The sequence below is a fragment of the Microcaecilia unicolor genome, chromosome 11 (genome assembly GCF_901765095.1).
Source record: "Microcaecilia unicolor chromosome 11, aMicUni1.1, whole genome shotgun sequence".
Classification (NCBI taxonomy): Eukaryota; Metazoa; Chordata; class Amphibia; order Gymnophiona; family Siphonopidae; genus Microcaecilia; species Microcaecilia unicolor.
Window position 1 is genome coordinate 104428479 of NC_044041.1, and position 15484 is coordinate 104443962.

Below are 15484 nucleotides of genomic sequence, written 5' to 3' on the forward strand. Positions count from 1 at the left end.
AGGAGGATCATAGCTCTATAGCACTAGTTCTCAACCCAGTCCTCCGGACACACTTAACTAATCAAACGGTTTTCAGACTACCCACAATGAATAAGCCTGCGGTAGAAGGAATGAGTTGAGAACCACTGCCCCAATGATCAAGTCTGCAGGATATTCCTAATAATACTGAGATTTTCAAGCCAGCAACCTCCAACTCTCCAGACCCCTAAGCCACAGACAGGACTTGACTTGCTACTATACTCCCTCCGCCTCCCTCCCAGACCAGACCGTTACTCCGAGAGAGACCGCCTCATCTCCTCCTTTTTACAAACGTAATTGGTCCATAGCCCTATCAATCGCCCCCAACGCCCTTTTGCAATTCGCTCTCTTCACCTTCCTCATTCAACCGCCTCTGATTGGCCGCCGAACTCGCCCCAAAGCCTGAGTGCTCCGCCCACGACGGCCGAGACCAGTTTGCCGCCGACTTTGCTGCGGCCGTTGTTTCTGTTTTAGGCTCGTTGACGAGGCAGGGAGCGAAGCTGCGCCGCCACCATGGGCACACGGGACGACGAGTACGACTATCTATTTAAAGGTAAGGTCACATGAGTGAGGTGGCGTGTAGGGCCTGGCTGTTGCCTTACCCGATTGTACTCCCTAGGGCCTGGTCGATGAGCCTTGCCCTTTCCCTTCCTCTGCTTACCTGGTTTGTCGATGTGATGTCATAAGCGCCGCGATGACGTCACAGATAATGCTGGGCGTCCGTAGAAGAGGAAGCTCGTGTTATAGGTGTTTCCCAATGCTATCAAACAGTAGATCGATTATATCCTGAGATCAGAGCTGGTAGCAGTCTGATGATACTCTTTTATTATTCTCTAAACCATGGATAAAGTAGTATGGTAGTCTTGTTAGTCCATGTTACTACTACTACTACTTAACATTTCTAAAGCGCTGCTAGGGTTACGCAGCGCTGTACAGTTTAACATAAAAGGACAGGCCCTGCTCAAAGAGCTTACAATCTAAAGGATGTATTAAATTAAAAAGGAAAAATAAACAAATTCGGGTGTCAGCACTAATCGGTCATTTCTTAGCTAGTAACTGAAAAAACAGTTATTCAAATTTTTCTTGCATAATGCTGGCGTATTTAAAATAAAAAAAAACTTCGTATGATTTCAGGGCTAGGGTGCTTTAACTTTAGCTCATGCCTGTCTCCCAGTGGTTCAAGGTAACTTTCATGCAACTATAGTGGGTATTTTCCTGTCCCCAGTGGGCTTAAAGAAAACGTTTGTATTTAAAGCAATGGAAGGTGTGAAGGGTAGTTCTGTAGGTGCATGCATTTATGTGCCCTTGGGCACCAAGTTGTATTCTGTATAAGTGTGTAACTTACATAGTGCATAAATGCAAGAAAGCATATACATGGGCAGTTCAGGGGCAGAGCTCACAGTTACTTACATACAGAATACTGTACGCTATACATGACCCTGCCACATTTATGTACCTGCAGTTATGCCAGGTCTATGGGTGGAGTAACAGGTAGAGGTATATGTTAAGAACACCAGTATCTGGTTATGCTAGTGTTCATGTGCCCAGGTTTTGGTAGGCTCTTACAGCACATCCTCAGTGCCTTTAGTGAATTGCCAAAGATCATGGGGAGCGTTGGGATTTGGACCCTGGCCTTTCCTGGTTCTCAGATGTTACTACTCTATTGTTAATAAGGATAATTTTGTCTTGAACATTCTTGTATTTAGCCAGCATAGTAGCCAAATGTGTTAAAATCAATGACATTTCAAGCAGCAGACTTAACTACAGGCCACAGATCAGTCTTATAGTGGCTGTTTTGGGGGGAAACACTTTAGGTAGTTCCTTTTTGTACACGGGGGACATCAGTCATACATACACCACATGATTAATGTGTTAGTAGTGTTAATCATGAACTGTATTTACTACAGTTATGTTTGTCATTTTTTTTTTTACAGTATGCTCGCCACACAGGTAATTGCGAGATTGCCACGTTTAGGTACTAATAACTTTATGAATTGACATTTTTGAGTTGACATTTTATAGAAATAGTGCATTGCAAAAAAATCTTAATACCCTTGTATGTTTTTTCCCATTTTGTTGTCTAAAAATACAATTCAGATGCATTTAAGTAGGAATTTTGTTTCACTGATCTACACGATACACTTTCAAAAGAACAATTTAGTAGCCAAAAAGAATGGGAAATCGGAATCTTGATTGTATTGTATAAGTCATCATAACCTTGCTTCAGTACATTGTGGATTCCCTTTTTGTGGTGATAACATCCATGAGTTACTTATGATAAGCACTTGTCAACTTTGTATAGCAGGATGGTGTAGGTTTTGCCTATACTGAGCAAAATAGTTTGTGGATTGCAGTCAAGTTTTACGACAAGTTTTTCTATTGGCTTCAGGTCTGGGCTTTGACTGAACCACTTGTACAATCAGATTTTTCCTGCTGAACCATTCAATTGTTTTTTTTGCTTTCTGCTTACTAACCTTTTTTGCAGGAAAATGAGCCTTTTTTTTTCTTCCAGATCTGTGGTAGACTGGAATAGGGTGGTGTGTTTTTTTTTTTCCCAGGATCTGCCTGTACTTTACACCATCCATCTTTCTGTCAGTATGCAGCAGCTTGAACACTATCTCCACAACATAATTCTGCAACTACTGTGCTTTACTGTAGGAATAATATTGGCAAAGTGATGTGCTGTGTTTTACACCACACATGACATGGGGGTCATTCTCTATAGATTGCCTAAAGATAGATGCTGAGATGTTGTGCGCTAAGTGCAAATTCTGTAACGGCAGTTTGTGTGGACAACTGCCATTACAGAATATTCTAACTTAAGTGCTTACACTAGCTCACTGATTGGTATGAATGTTTGCACCTAATTGTAGGCAGTTTGGCGCATAAATTCTAGTATTCTGTAACCCGTGTGCATAACTGCTTGACACACCCCTGACCTGCTCATGTTCATCCTAGGTCCTCACCTCCTAGTGGAGTCATGCACTCTGGAATTTGAGCTAGAAACATGACTGCAGATAAAGGCCACATGGCCCATTGAGTCTGCCCATCCTCACCATCTACTATCTCTTCCTCTCCCTAAGAGATCCCAGATGCTTGTCCCACATGTTCTTGAATTCAGATAGTCTGTCTTCACCACCTCCACTGGGAGGCCATTCCACATTCTGTAAAATGGTGTAATTGCCAATTAGTGCCAGTTAACATCAATTATAGTTAATTGGCTGCAGTCAATTAGCTGATAATTAAGTTACATATGCAACTGACCTCTTATTTTGTAAGTTTCATGTGCAAATTTGCCCACTAATTGGAAGCTTAGGTGCTCAGCTTTCTAGATAGAATTAGGGGCCCTAGTAGCGCTCTAGAAATGTTAAGTAGTAGTAGTAGATCAGAAAGTTCAACTTTTGTCTTGTAACCTACAAAACCACCTCATGTGTGTGCAATGTCCCTTGATGAGTGTTTTTACAAAACTGAGGCACATCATGTGGCTTTTCTTCAGCAGTGGTTTCCTTTTTGCCAACTTCACATACAAGGTCACATTTTTGAAATAGTTTTAAGTCAGCACTTTTCCAGTCTCATTAAGACCTTAGAGGTTTCTGTAATTCACAGCTTCTGACTTTGGAGGGATGACCTGATCAAGGCAGTGTCTTGATGTCAAAGCTATTTCCACCTTAGAATGATGGACTTGGCAGTGTTTTTCAAGCAGGTCACCCTAAGCAGCAACATTTTCAGAATATCCACAATATTATTATTATTTGTTGCATTTGTATCCCACATTTTCCCACCTATTTGCAGGCTCAATGTGGCTCTGCCTCTCCTGCATGCAAATCTTTCCTGCATATTTGTTGTGGATATCCTGAAAACTAGACTAGCTAATGGATACTGAAGGACAGTTTCCCAAGTCAGTCCTGGAGTACTCCCTTGCCAGGCAGGTTTTCAGGATATCCACAACGAATATACATGAGATTAATTTGCATACACTGCCTCCATTGTATATAAATCTTTCATGCATATTCATTGTGGATATCCTTAAAACCTGACTGGGGGGGAACACCATGACTGACTTAGGAAACACTGCCCTAGGGGAGATTCAGACACATTGAAATTTTGGATGATTTTATCTATCCAGAATTCTTTGGACAGCTATATGGTCAGCACATTTAAACTTTGTTTTTGATTCACTCATACAGCAAGAACAGCTTAATTCTTCATTCAGCAGTACTCTAGTCATCTCAGCAATCGTGACTGGATACAGGGAGGCTTATTTGGATCTAAAAATTGAGGCTAATTACCTGTCATGTGGAAAGAAACTGAAATGTGTATGGTTTTTGCAGATTGTGGACAGCAGAAGGGTAGGTGGTAGTATGATTTGTTTGGAGTAGTTATTAGGAATGTCATGCTCGTTTGTGAGTTACAATTTGTACACAGTTTTATTTGAGTTTTTGTTGTTATGAATTTAGTTTCAGTATAATCTGCTTTGTACTTGCTCACTGGCCATGTGGACTATTAATTCTAAGTTAGATTTGAGCCTCGTTAAGACAGTTAGGAAACCTGATGTTAATTTGGGTTTGCTGTGACACTGAAAACATGCAATCAAAACTTTTTGGTTTCTTAATTACTTTTTAATATTTGTATAATTGTTCTTTCAAATTGAAAGTGTAAAGTATGTTTTATAGATAAGTGAAACAAGCTCTTCAGTGCATTTTGAATTCTTTTTTAGACAACAGATTGTGAAAATTAAACAAGGATATGAAGACTTTCGCAAGGCACTGTAGCTAATCATTACCTGTATTCTCCAAGGACAAGCAGGCTGCTTGTTCTCACATGTGAGTCGACGTCTGCGTCGGCCCAGGAATCGGCATTTTGCAAGCAAAATATTTTTTAAAAAAACGTTTTACCAGCACCTTCTGGCGCATGTGCAGCACACACCGCGCATGCGTGGACTGATTTCCCGCCCATCACATGAGCACCTTCCCTCATTTTTCTTTTTTCCGCGTTGAGGTGTGGTAGGTTTTGATCTCTGCTCCTTTCAGGCCCAGGAAGAGTCTTCTTAATTATTTATTTATTTTCTTTTACATTTGTCGGTTAAAAAAAAAAAGTTCCCTTAGAGGCATATTTTCAAAGCACATAGCCTTCCAAAGTTCCATAGGTTTCTTTGAAAATATGCTTCTTAGTGTCTTTTACATTTGTTCACCTTTTTAAGTTTCCTTTGTATTTTTGACGTGGCCAGGTTATCCTCTTCATTTTTTTTTTTTTTTTTTGTGCTTTTTTCGGTTAACAGGCACAATTGCATCTTTTGATTTCTCAGAAGCCGTTTTTCTTTCCATGTTATCAAAGACACCCAGGAGCTTCAAACGTTGTACTCGGTACAACCAGACCATCTCAGGTACTGATACCCACACCTGGTGTATCCAGTGCCTTGGGCCCGACCATAGCCCAGCCGCTTGTAGTCTGTGTCTTCGTATGAAGAAACGGACCCAAGCGTCTCGAGAAGCCAACGAGAAAAGCTTTTTGGGGCTCGGTCCTGTCCTTTGACATCGAGGGAAGCATCGATGTCTGGAGCGGAGGTAATGGCTGCTGAAAGACTAGTTCTCGCTGGGAGCAGTGAGGCATCGAGTGGGTCTCCACCTGCCTTGAGGCCTCTTGTTATGCAGGTCCCCCGGTACCGACCTTCGTCAGACCTGGCCCCGAGGAGGCGTGAATATTCCACGTCCTCGGTACCGAGGAGTCTTGACGGGCGTCGAGTGAAGGTGAAGAAGCACCATCATCGTTCTCCTTTGACACACGGTGCCGGGAGCTCCAAGGCATCGAGGAAATCGGAACCCGAGAAGCGTTGGCGCTGAGAGGATCGCTCCCCGTCTATTCAGGAGGTGCCAATGCGTCGATCTTCTGGCAGCCCGGTGCCTGCTCCCGAGCTTAGACAGATTCTGCCACCAGCAGCCTTGTCCAACGGCGGCTCTTGACAAGCGCATCAGGGCCCTGCTTCTGGAAGGATTGCTGCACCAGTCTGCTTCGGTGTCGAGGGTGCTTGTGCCTTCCGTACTGTCTGCTGCAGCGGCATCTGGCCCTTCACTTGTGGTGAGTCTCCGACTTCGGTGCCGCCTGCAGCATCGGTGTCAGCTGCCACCCAGGTCGACTCCCATTCGATGTCGGTGGAAGATGCTTCACCACAGTCCAGGCGGGCGTCGACTTCTCGGCTCTGCCATCGTGGACGTTGCTTCTCGGCGTCGAGGCAGGCTCAGTTTCGAACTGCTCTGAGAGATGTCTTGTCCGATACTGAAGATGAGCATTCGTGGGAGGAAGAGGAAGATCCCAGGTAGTTTTCTTCTGACGAGTCCTATGGGATGCCTTCTGAACCTTCCCCTCCACCAGAAAGGAGACTTTCTCCACCGGAGTGTCTGTCCTTTACCTCCTTTGTCCAGGAAATGGCTGTGGCTATTCCCTATGGAGGTTGAGGATGAGCCCAGGGCTGAGATGCTCGAGGTCCTGGATTATCCTTCTCTGCCTAGAGAGGCTACAACGACTCCTTTGCATAATGTACTGAAGGAAGTCCATGGTGGTGGACTCCTCCCTCAAAATAGCCAAGAGCACTAGGGACTATGCCTCAGCGCCCCCCAGGCAGAGAATCTAGAACCTTGGACTCTTTTGGGAGGAAGACACATCAGGCCGCTATGCTCGCTGCCAAGATCCAGACATACCAGCTCTTCATGAGCGTCCACTTGTGGAACTCGGTGAGGCAACTGTCCAGCTTGGTTGATGCACTCCCGGAGCAGGCCGAGCCTTTTTGCCAGGTGATAAGGCAGCAGAAGGCGTGCCGAAAATTTCTGGCCAGGGGTACGTTCGACACTTTTGATGTAGCATCCAGGATCGCTGCCGAACGTATAGTGATGCACAGACTCTCATGGCTGTGTCTCTGACCTGGATCATTCGGTCCAGCAGCAGATGGCGGATGTTCCTTGCCGGGGGGTAACCTTTTTGGTGAGAAAGTAGAGGAACTAGTTGACCAGATCAAGAAGCACATTGATGTCTTCTGCTACTACCTCCTCATCTAGGAGGTTTTTTGTAGAGAAGAGGAGTGCTCCCTATTCCTATGCTAGGCGTAGGTACACTCCTGCTTCTCGGCAGCCTGCCCAGGCTCAGTCCCAGAGTACTCTTCTCGTCAACAGCGTGCACCTAAGGCCATTGCGGCTCCCCAGCAAAAGCAAGGGACGGGCTTTTGACTGGCTCCAGTTCAGCATAGCCTCAGTAAACGTGTCCGTACCGGACGACTTGCCGGTTGGGGAGAGGTTAATGCTTTTTCACCAAAGGTGGCCTCTTAACAACCTCCGACCGGTGGGTTCTTCAAATTGTTCGTTTAGGATACACCCTCAGTCTGGAATCCAAGCCTCCAAATTGCCCACCGGGAGCTCAGTCCTACAGCTCCCAGCACAAGCAGGTACTTGCAGAGGAACTCTCCACCCTTCTACAGGCCCAAGCGGTCGAACCCGTTCCACCAGGGGAAGAGGGGCTGGGATTCTCTTCCAGGTACTTCCTTGTGCAAAAGAAAACGGGGCGATGGGTCCCTGAACAAATTTCTTATCCAAGAAAAGTTCAGGATGGTTTCCCTAGGCACCCTTCTTCCCATGATTCAGAAAAACGATTGGCTATGCTTTCTGGAATTAAAGGATGCTTACACATACATTTCGATACTCCCAGCTCACAGGAAGTATCTTCGATTTCGGCTGGGAACACAGTACTTTCAGTACCATGTACTGCCTTTTGGCCTGGCATCTGCGCCCAGAGTGTTTACAAAATGCTTAGCTGTAGTCGCAGCGTTGCTACGCAGACTGGGAGTGCCATGTGTTTCCTTATCTCGACAATTGGCTAATGAAGAGCACCTCGAAGGAAGGTGCTCTGGAGTCCATGCGAATGATTATTCAGGTGCTGGAGCTACTGGGGTTCGTCATAAATTATCCCAAATCCCATCTCACCCCAGTCCAAAAACTGGAATTCATTGGAGCTCTGCTGAACACTCAGACAACTCGAGCTTATCTCCCCGAGGCAAGGGCAGACAACCTTCTGTTCGTGGTGTCCATGGTTCAAGTGTCTCAGCAGGTCACGGCTTGGCAGATGTTGAGACTTCTGGGGCACATGGCCTCCACAGTTCATGTAACGCCCATGGCACATCTACATGAGATCAGCTCAATGGACCCTAGCTTCCCAGTGGTTTCAAGCTGCGGGGGATCTAGAGGATGTAATCCAACTGTCCACTGACTTTCAGAATTCTCTTCAGTGGTGGACGATTTGATCCAATTTGACCATGGGGCGACCATTCCAAGTTCCTTAGCCACAAAAAGTGCTGACGACGGATGCATCTCTCCTGGGGTGGGGAGCTCATGTAGATGGGCTCCACACTCAAGGAGCCTGGTCCTTTCAGGAAACAGGTCTGCAGATCAATCTCCTGGAATTAAGAGTGATCTGGAACTCTCTAAAGGCTTTCGGAGATCGGCTGACCAACCAAGTAATCTTAATTCAGACAGCCGATCAGGTTGCCATGTTTTACACCAACAAGCAGGGGGGCACCGGATTTTGCCCTCTGTGGCTTTGGGCTCACCGTCACAGCATGTTTCTCCAAGCCACTTACCTGGCAGGCGTAAACAACAGTCTTGCCGACAGGTTGAGCAGGATAATGCAACCTCACGAGTGGTCACTGAACGTGGGTGTAATTCGCAAGATCTTCCGAGCGTGGGGCACCCCCTCGGTGGATCTTTTTGCCACTCAGATCAATCACAAGGTCCCTCAGTTCTGTTCCAGGCTTCAGGCCCACAACAGACTAGCGTCAGATGCCTTTCTCCTACATTGGGGGACAGGCCTTCTGTATGTGTATCCTCCCATACCTCTAGTAGGGAAGACTTTGCTGAAACTCAAGCAAGACTGAGGAACCATGATCCTGATTTCACCCTTCTGGCTGCGTCAGATTTGGTTCCCTCTTCTTCTGGAGTTGTCCTCCGAAGAACCGTGGAGATTGGAGTGCTTTCCAACCTTCATCACTCAGAACAAGGGGTCGCTTCTACATCCCAACCTCCAGTCTCTGGCTCTCACGGCCTGGATGTTGAGAGCTTAGAATTCACCTCCTTGGGTCTTTCAGAGGGTGTCTCCCGAGTCTTGCTTGCTTCCAGAAAAGATTAAACGAAAGGTGTTATTCTTTCAAAAGGAGGAGGTTTGCCGTCTGGTGTGACAGCAAGGTCCTAGATCCTCTTTTCTTGTCCTACACAGACTCTGCTTGAATATCTTCTTCACTTGTCAGAGTCTGGTCTCAGGACCAACTCCATAAGAGTTCACCTTAGTGCGATTAGTGCTTATCATCAACGTGTAGAGGGTAAGCCTATCTCTGGACAGCCTTTAGTTGTTTGCTTCATGAGAGGTTTGCTTTTGTCAAAGCCCCCGGTCAAACTTCCACCAGTGTCATGGGATCTCAACGTCGTTCTCACCCAGCTGATGAAAGCTCCTTTTGAACCACTGAATTCCTGCCATCTGAAGTACTTGACTTGGAAGGTCGTTTTCTTGATGGCTGTTACTTCAGCTCGTAGAGTCAGTGAGCTTCAGGCCTTGGTAGTGCGTGTACCTTATATCAAGTTTCATCACAACAGAGTAGTCCTCCGCACGCACCCTAAGTTCCTGCCAAAGGTGGTGTCGGAGTTTTGTCTGAACCAGTCAATCGTCTTGCCAACATTTTTTCCACGTCCTCATACTCGACCTGGCGAAAGCAGTTTGCATACCTTGGACTGCAAGAGAGCATTGGCCTTTATATGGAGAGGACAAAGGCCTTCAGACAGTCCACCCAGTTGTTTGTTTGTTTCGATCCCAACAGGAGGGGAATTGGCGATGGAAGCATTTCTGTTGATCTGCCAAAAGTGTGGCTCGCCGGTAATGGATCTGATGGCAACCAAATCCAATGCCAAAGTTCCCAAGTTCTTCAGCAGAAGAAAGGAGGTCGGCTCTGCAGGCCTAGACGCTCTGTTACAGCCTTGACCGGAAGCACGTCGTCGTTATGTCTTCCCGCTATGGCCTTTAATCAGGTGTCTTCTACGTCGGATCAGATTTCATCGTGGTCCGGTGGTTTTGGTAGCCCCAAATTGGCCATGTCGTCTGTGGTATACGGACTTAGTTCATCTTCTGTTGGAGCCTCTGTTTCGGCTGTCAGTTCTTTTCGGACTTCTCCATCAAGGCCCAGTTCAGATGGAGGATCTCTCCCGCTTTGGTCTTACGGCTTGGCTCTTGAGAGGGCAAGATTGAGGAAGAAGGGTTATGCTGACTCACTCATTGCTACTTTACTTCGCGCTCGGAAGCATTCCACTACTACAGCTTATGCCAGAGTGTGGCGCATGTTTGACGCTTGGTATGCAGAGCGGGGTTGGTCTCCCCTTAAGTCTTCTATTTCTCAGATTTTGGCATTTTTACAGGAAGGGTTGCAGAAGGGTTTGGCTTATAATTCCCTTCGGATTCAAGTCGCAGCTCTTGCCTGTTTCCGTGGTCGAGTGTCCGGCTCTTCTCTGGCGGCTCACGCTGATGTTAATCGTTTTTTGAAAGGAGCTCTTCACCTTAGGCCTCCGATACGACATCCGTGTTCTGCCTAGAAGTGGAATCTTGTGCTCAGTGCATTGCAGGGCCTGCCGTTTGAACCCTTGCGTTTGGCCTATGATAAAGATATCACTCTAAAGACAGTGTATTTGGTGGCCAGTGCGTCGAATTTATGAACTGCAGGCACTGTCCTGTAGGGAACATTTTCTGCAATGTTTTTCTGAGGACTGTTCCATCTTTTTTGCCTTAAGTTGTGTCAGCTTTCTATTTGAATCAGCCACTTTTTCTTCCTTCTGGAGGTCAGAATTTCCGCAGAATTTTTCTCTTCTAAGACTGTTGGATGTTCGTCGTGTCCTCCTCCGGTATCTTCAGATGGCGAATGACTTTTGGTGTTCGGATCATCTTTTCGTCAGGCCTTAGACGAGGTTTTCCTGCTTCCAAACCGACCATTTAAATGGTCAGATTCCTCCGGACGCCTTGCGTGCCCATTCGACTCATGCTCAGGCTACTTCTTGGGCTGAAACGGGGGTCCTTTCTCCGGATGACATTTGTTGGGCGGCAACTTGGGCTTCTCACCATTCTTTATTAAGCACTGCAGATTTCACGTTGCAGCGCGGGAAGATGCGCTTTTTGGGGCTGCGGCTTCCCATCCTAATTATGGGATTTCTTTGTTACATCCCACCAGTTCCTGGATTCATCTGCTGCTAAGGAAGGTAAAATTAGGTCTTACCTGATCATTTTCTTTCCTTTAGTCACAGCAGATGAATACAGGATCCCTACCCTGTATTCAAGCCGCACATTTTTTTCTTCAGATAGGAAATCTGATTTTGGAGATTAAGATAACAACATAAAGGGGAAGAAAGAAAAAGAGTTACTGGAATTGTTATTTTTCTGTCGTTCAAGTTATGTGTTCGGCTGTTGCCACATAGTTGTGAGGAGTGTTCTTGTTTCAATACTTTATCCTTATCCTCTGCTCTGGGGATGCAACCTATACTGAGGTGATAAGGAGCTGGGCGTCCAGGGTCACTGCTGTCTCTTCAGTGTTCTCTATCTCCACCTGCTGGTAGGCGGATACAACCCACCAGTTCCTGGATTTTTTTTAAAGTAAGTTGTGCTGTTATGTTGTAAGTATCATATGCTGTATTTAATAATTTTAAGTTTTCACAATACTTAACAGTTGAACCTTTGAGTTTATTGAAATAAGGAGGGAGCAAAGCAGGCAATTTCTAGATACGTTCTTTGCTCTTGGAAAGAAGGCTTTTGTAGGAAAATAGTCTGGTGTCATAGCCAATTTTTGCTGGCTGTATCTCAATTAGAATAGGAATTACTGCTTATAAATGAGATATTGGGACTTGTTTGTTAGAGATGGAAATGGATGATAGTATCATAATACCAAATAGTATATGGGTGTGAATTTTATTCCTGTATCTAAAATGGAGTGAATAAATGTGCATATTCATTAGTATCCCTCTAGACGAGTGGTTCTTGTGTCACCAAAAAATTGGCTTAAACAGAAAGCTTGTGCCTTCATTAATCATCTATGCCTTCAAGTCAGGATCACAGAGAAGAAAAAATTATTTATTACATTTGTATCCCACGTTTTCCCGCATAGCAGTAGGCTCAATGTGGCTTACAGGTTCCGGAGAGGACAGTACCAACTCCGGGAATATATACAGAGTGGAAAATGAATCAGGAAACCACCAAAGTGGTCACTGTTTATGCTTCTCCACTACTCCCAATGATGACTACTACCACCAACCCCAGCAGGAAATATTGCAGGTCGGCAGTCCATTGGTTGCTACATAGTTTGAGAAGTACATTTGTAAGATTTCATGTTACTTCACAGTATCTGGCCATGAAGGGATTTTTTTTTTGGTTGCTGTTACTGAGATAACACCAGAATTTGAATATATATTGGTTTTATATGACAAGCTGTAGGGGTTTAACGTCCTAGCTCATTGCTCCTTATAAACTCAAAAATGAGTAAATGTTTGATGTTGACATGAAGGTTTAGTGTGATATTTGCCTACCATCCAACCTGAAATTGAAAGTGTTTTCTTAGCATCTGGGCTGTACCATCCTGAACAGCAGATGAAGGTAGAGAAACTGATCTTATCTAGTGGGACATCACAGTTATAAGGAGGGCTGGTGCTCATTGGGAAAACTCCAGTAATTTCTCTACTTTCAGCAGATAGTAGGGGTTGCACAGGCTGGTGCCAGGGGTCATGGAGGGTCCAGATTCCTAGTGGCTTATGGTTTGGCCCTTGAGAGGCAGCATGTACAAAGGAAAGGATTTACACCCACAGTGACTCCACCCTACTCAAAGCCTGCAAGTTTTCCACTTCCCAGGCAACCATCCCTAGCAAAGTTTAAGGTTGACCTTAAAACCTATCTGCTTTCTTCTGACATTTATTACATCCAGGGTATTCACTGATCTTACAGAGCATCCCCTCCTTTTGTGTCTCTATGATCTTGCCTATCATTATTGTAGTTCTACCCCAATATCTCTACCTCAACTCTGTCATTAGTCTAATGTCTATTCTGTTTTACTCTTTCTATGTATTGGATTTTAAACCGCTCTGAAGGCTGCCATAGGGTGGGGTAGAAAATTTTAAATAAACTTGGATGTCCAGGTTTGGAAGGTTTTCAAGAGCTGGTGTGGTCAGCTCTCCCTTTCGCCATAGAAAGCCCTTTCTTGTTTCTGGGGTAAAATCCTAGTTCTTTCCCTATGATGCTCATGGGGGCATCACCAGATTTTTGAAGGAGGGTCACTCATTTGCATCATCCTGCCTATCTGTCTGTCTTCCCTCTTTGGATCTGAATTTAGTACTGAATCTCCTGTTGAGTGCCCCTGAAGTTGGCCTTGATTAAGGACTTCACACTGAAAACGGTCTTCCTGTTGGCTATTTTGTCAGTCTAGAAGGTTTCAGAGCTGCAGGCCCTGTCTTGTTGGAATCCCTGTCTCCTCGGAGGATTCAGTGTTAATTCACATGGTTTTTCTTCCTGAGGTGGTTTCCTTTTTCTCCGAGGACAAGCAGGGTGCTTGTTCTCACTGATGGGTGATGTCCACGGCAGCCCCCTCCAATCGGAAACTTCACTAGCAAAGGCCTTTGCTAGCTCTCGCGCGCCCATGCGCACTGCGCATGCGCGGCCGTCTTCCCGCCCGAACTGGCTCGTGTTCGTCAGTCTTCTTTTGTCCGCGCTCGGGACGGTCGTGTTTTGCCGCTGTTTCGTGCCCCTCAAGTTGACCCTCACGCGTCTTCGCGATTTCGCAAAAAAAAAAAAAAGAGAGACCTTTGGTCTTTGTCCCTTCCCGTGTGTCCAGCTTTTCCCCCAGCGTAAGTTTCCTTTCGCTTTCGGGATAGGCCTTTTTGGCCTCGGTACGGGTTTTCTCTCCCTTATTTTTGTGCCTTTCGTCATCATCGCGAATTTTGATTTCGCCGGCGTGATTTTTCCGCCCATGTCATCGAAGTCTCCCAGCGGCTTCAAGAAGTGCGCCCGGGTAATCTCGCTCACTGATAGGCTCGCTTCGTGTCTTCAGTGTCTGGGGGCTGGGCACCGCCCTTAGGCCTGCAGTCTTTGTGCTCTTTTACAAAAGAGGACTCAGGTAGCGAGATTGGCCCAGTGGAAAGTGTTGTTCTCGGGCTGTTCGTCGACAACAGCACAGGACGCATCGACATCGACAGCATCACAGTCTTCGACCTCGGCATCGACGGCATCAAGGCTTCGACCCTCTGCATCGTCGGTACCGAGACATCGGAAGGCTGTGTCGACGTCGGTAGTACCGGGACCTCCGCAGTTGCTGATGTCGTCGGACGGTGGTGCTTCGACTGGAGTGCAGGTGAGGGCTGTCCATTCCCCTGCTGGTGGCGGTGAGCCTTCGGGTGGGTCTCCTCCTGCCCTGAGGGCTCCTGCGGTACAGCCCCTCCCCCCCCCCCCCCCCCCCCCCCCCCCCCCCGAGACCGACCTTCTTCGGCCTCGAGAAAGAGACGGTTGGATTCTACGTCCTCCTCGTCGGTACCGGGAAGCTCCGGTGACATGCTTCGTTTGAAGAAATCAAAGAAGCATCGACACCGGTCTCCTTCCCGCCTCGGTACCGAGAGCTCTGGGTCGCCGAGGGAGTCGGCACCCAGTAGGCATCGGCACCAGGAGGATCGCTCACCCTCTGTTCAGGAGGTGTCGATGCGCTCCACCTTGGACAGCCCGGAACCGCTTCCACGCCCGGAACAGACTCTGACCTTGATGCCTGCATCGGCTTCCCAGTCTTTCTCCACAGCCGCTCTGCACGAGAGTCTCCGGGCCGTTCTTCCAGAGATTCTGGGAGAGCTGTTGCGGCCTTCTCCTCCGGTACCGGGGGTGCTTGCGCCACCGGTACCGTCGAGCGAGGCGACAGCTAGCCCTTTGCCCGGGGTGAGGTCTCCGACATCCGGCTGCGGCCGCCTCCCAGGAAGACTCCCTGACGACGTCAGTGGAGGGAGCTTCGCCGGTGCTGGCGAGGGAGTCTACCTCTCAGCGCTCCCACCGTGGCCGTGTTTCCACGGAGTCGAGTCGGGCACGGCTTCAGACGCAGGTTCATGAACTTGTGTCTGATACCGATGGTGAGGCCTCGTGGGAGGAGGAGGAGGACATCAGATATTTCTCTGACGAGGAGCCTGATGGCCTTCCTTCTGATCCCACTCCCTCCCCTGAAAGGCAGCTTTCTCCTCCCGAGAGTCTGTCTTTCGCGGCCTTTGTCCGGGAGATGTCTACGGCCATCCCCTTCCTGGTGGTTGTGGAGGATGAGCCCAGGGCTGAGATGTTTGAGCTCTTGGACTATCCTTCTCCACCTAAGGAAGCGTCCACAGTACCCATGCATTATGTCCTAAAAAAGACATTGCTGGCGAACTGGACCAAGCCTCTAACTAATCCC

At 47.0% G+C, this 15484-nt stretch overlaps 1 protein-coding gene across 1 annotated transcript in view; it reads left to right on the plus strand.

Annotated features, from left to right (window-relative positions):
- Positions 1 to 433: 433 nt before the first annotated feature.
- The window catches only part of LOC115480497 (ras-related protein Rab-11B-like), a 45545-nt gene continuing 30494 nt past the window's right edge, over positions 434 to 15484 (plus strand). The window contains exon 1 of the mRNA XM_030219213.1: positions 434 to 571. Coding sequence (XP_030075073.1) covers positions 532 to 571 — 40 coding nt within the window. The 5' untranslated portion in view covers positions 434 to 531. The remainder of the gene's footprint in view (positions 572 to 15484) is intronic.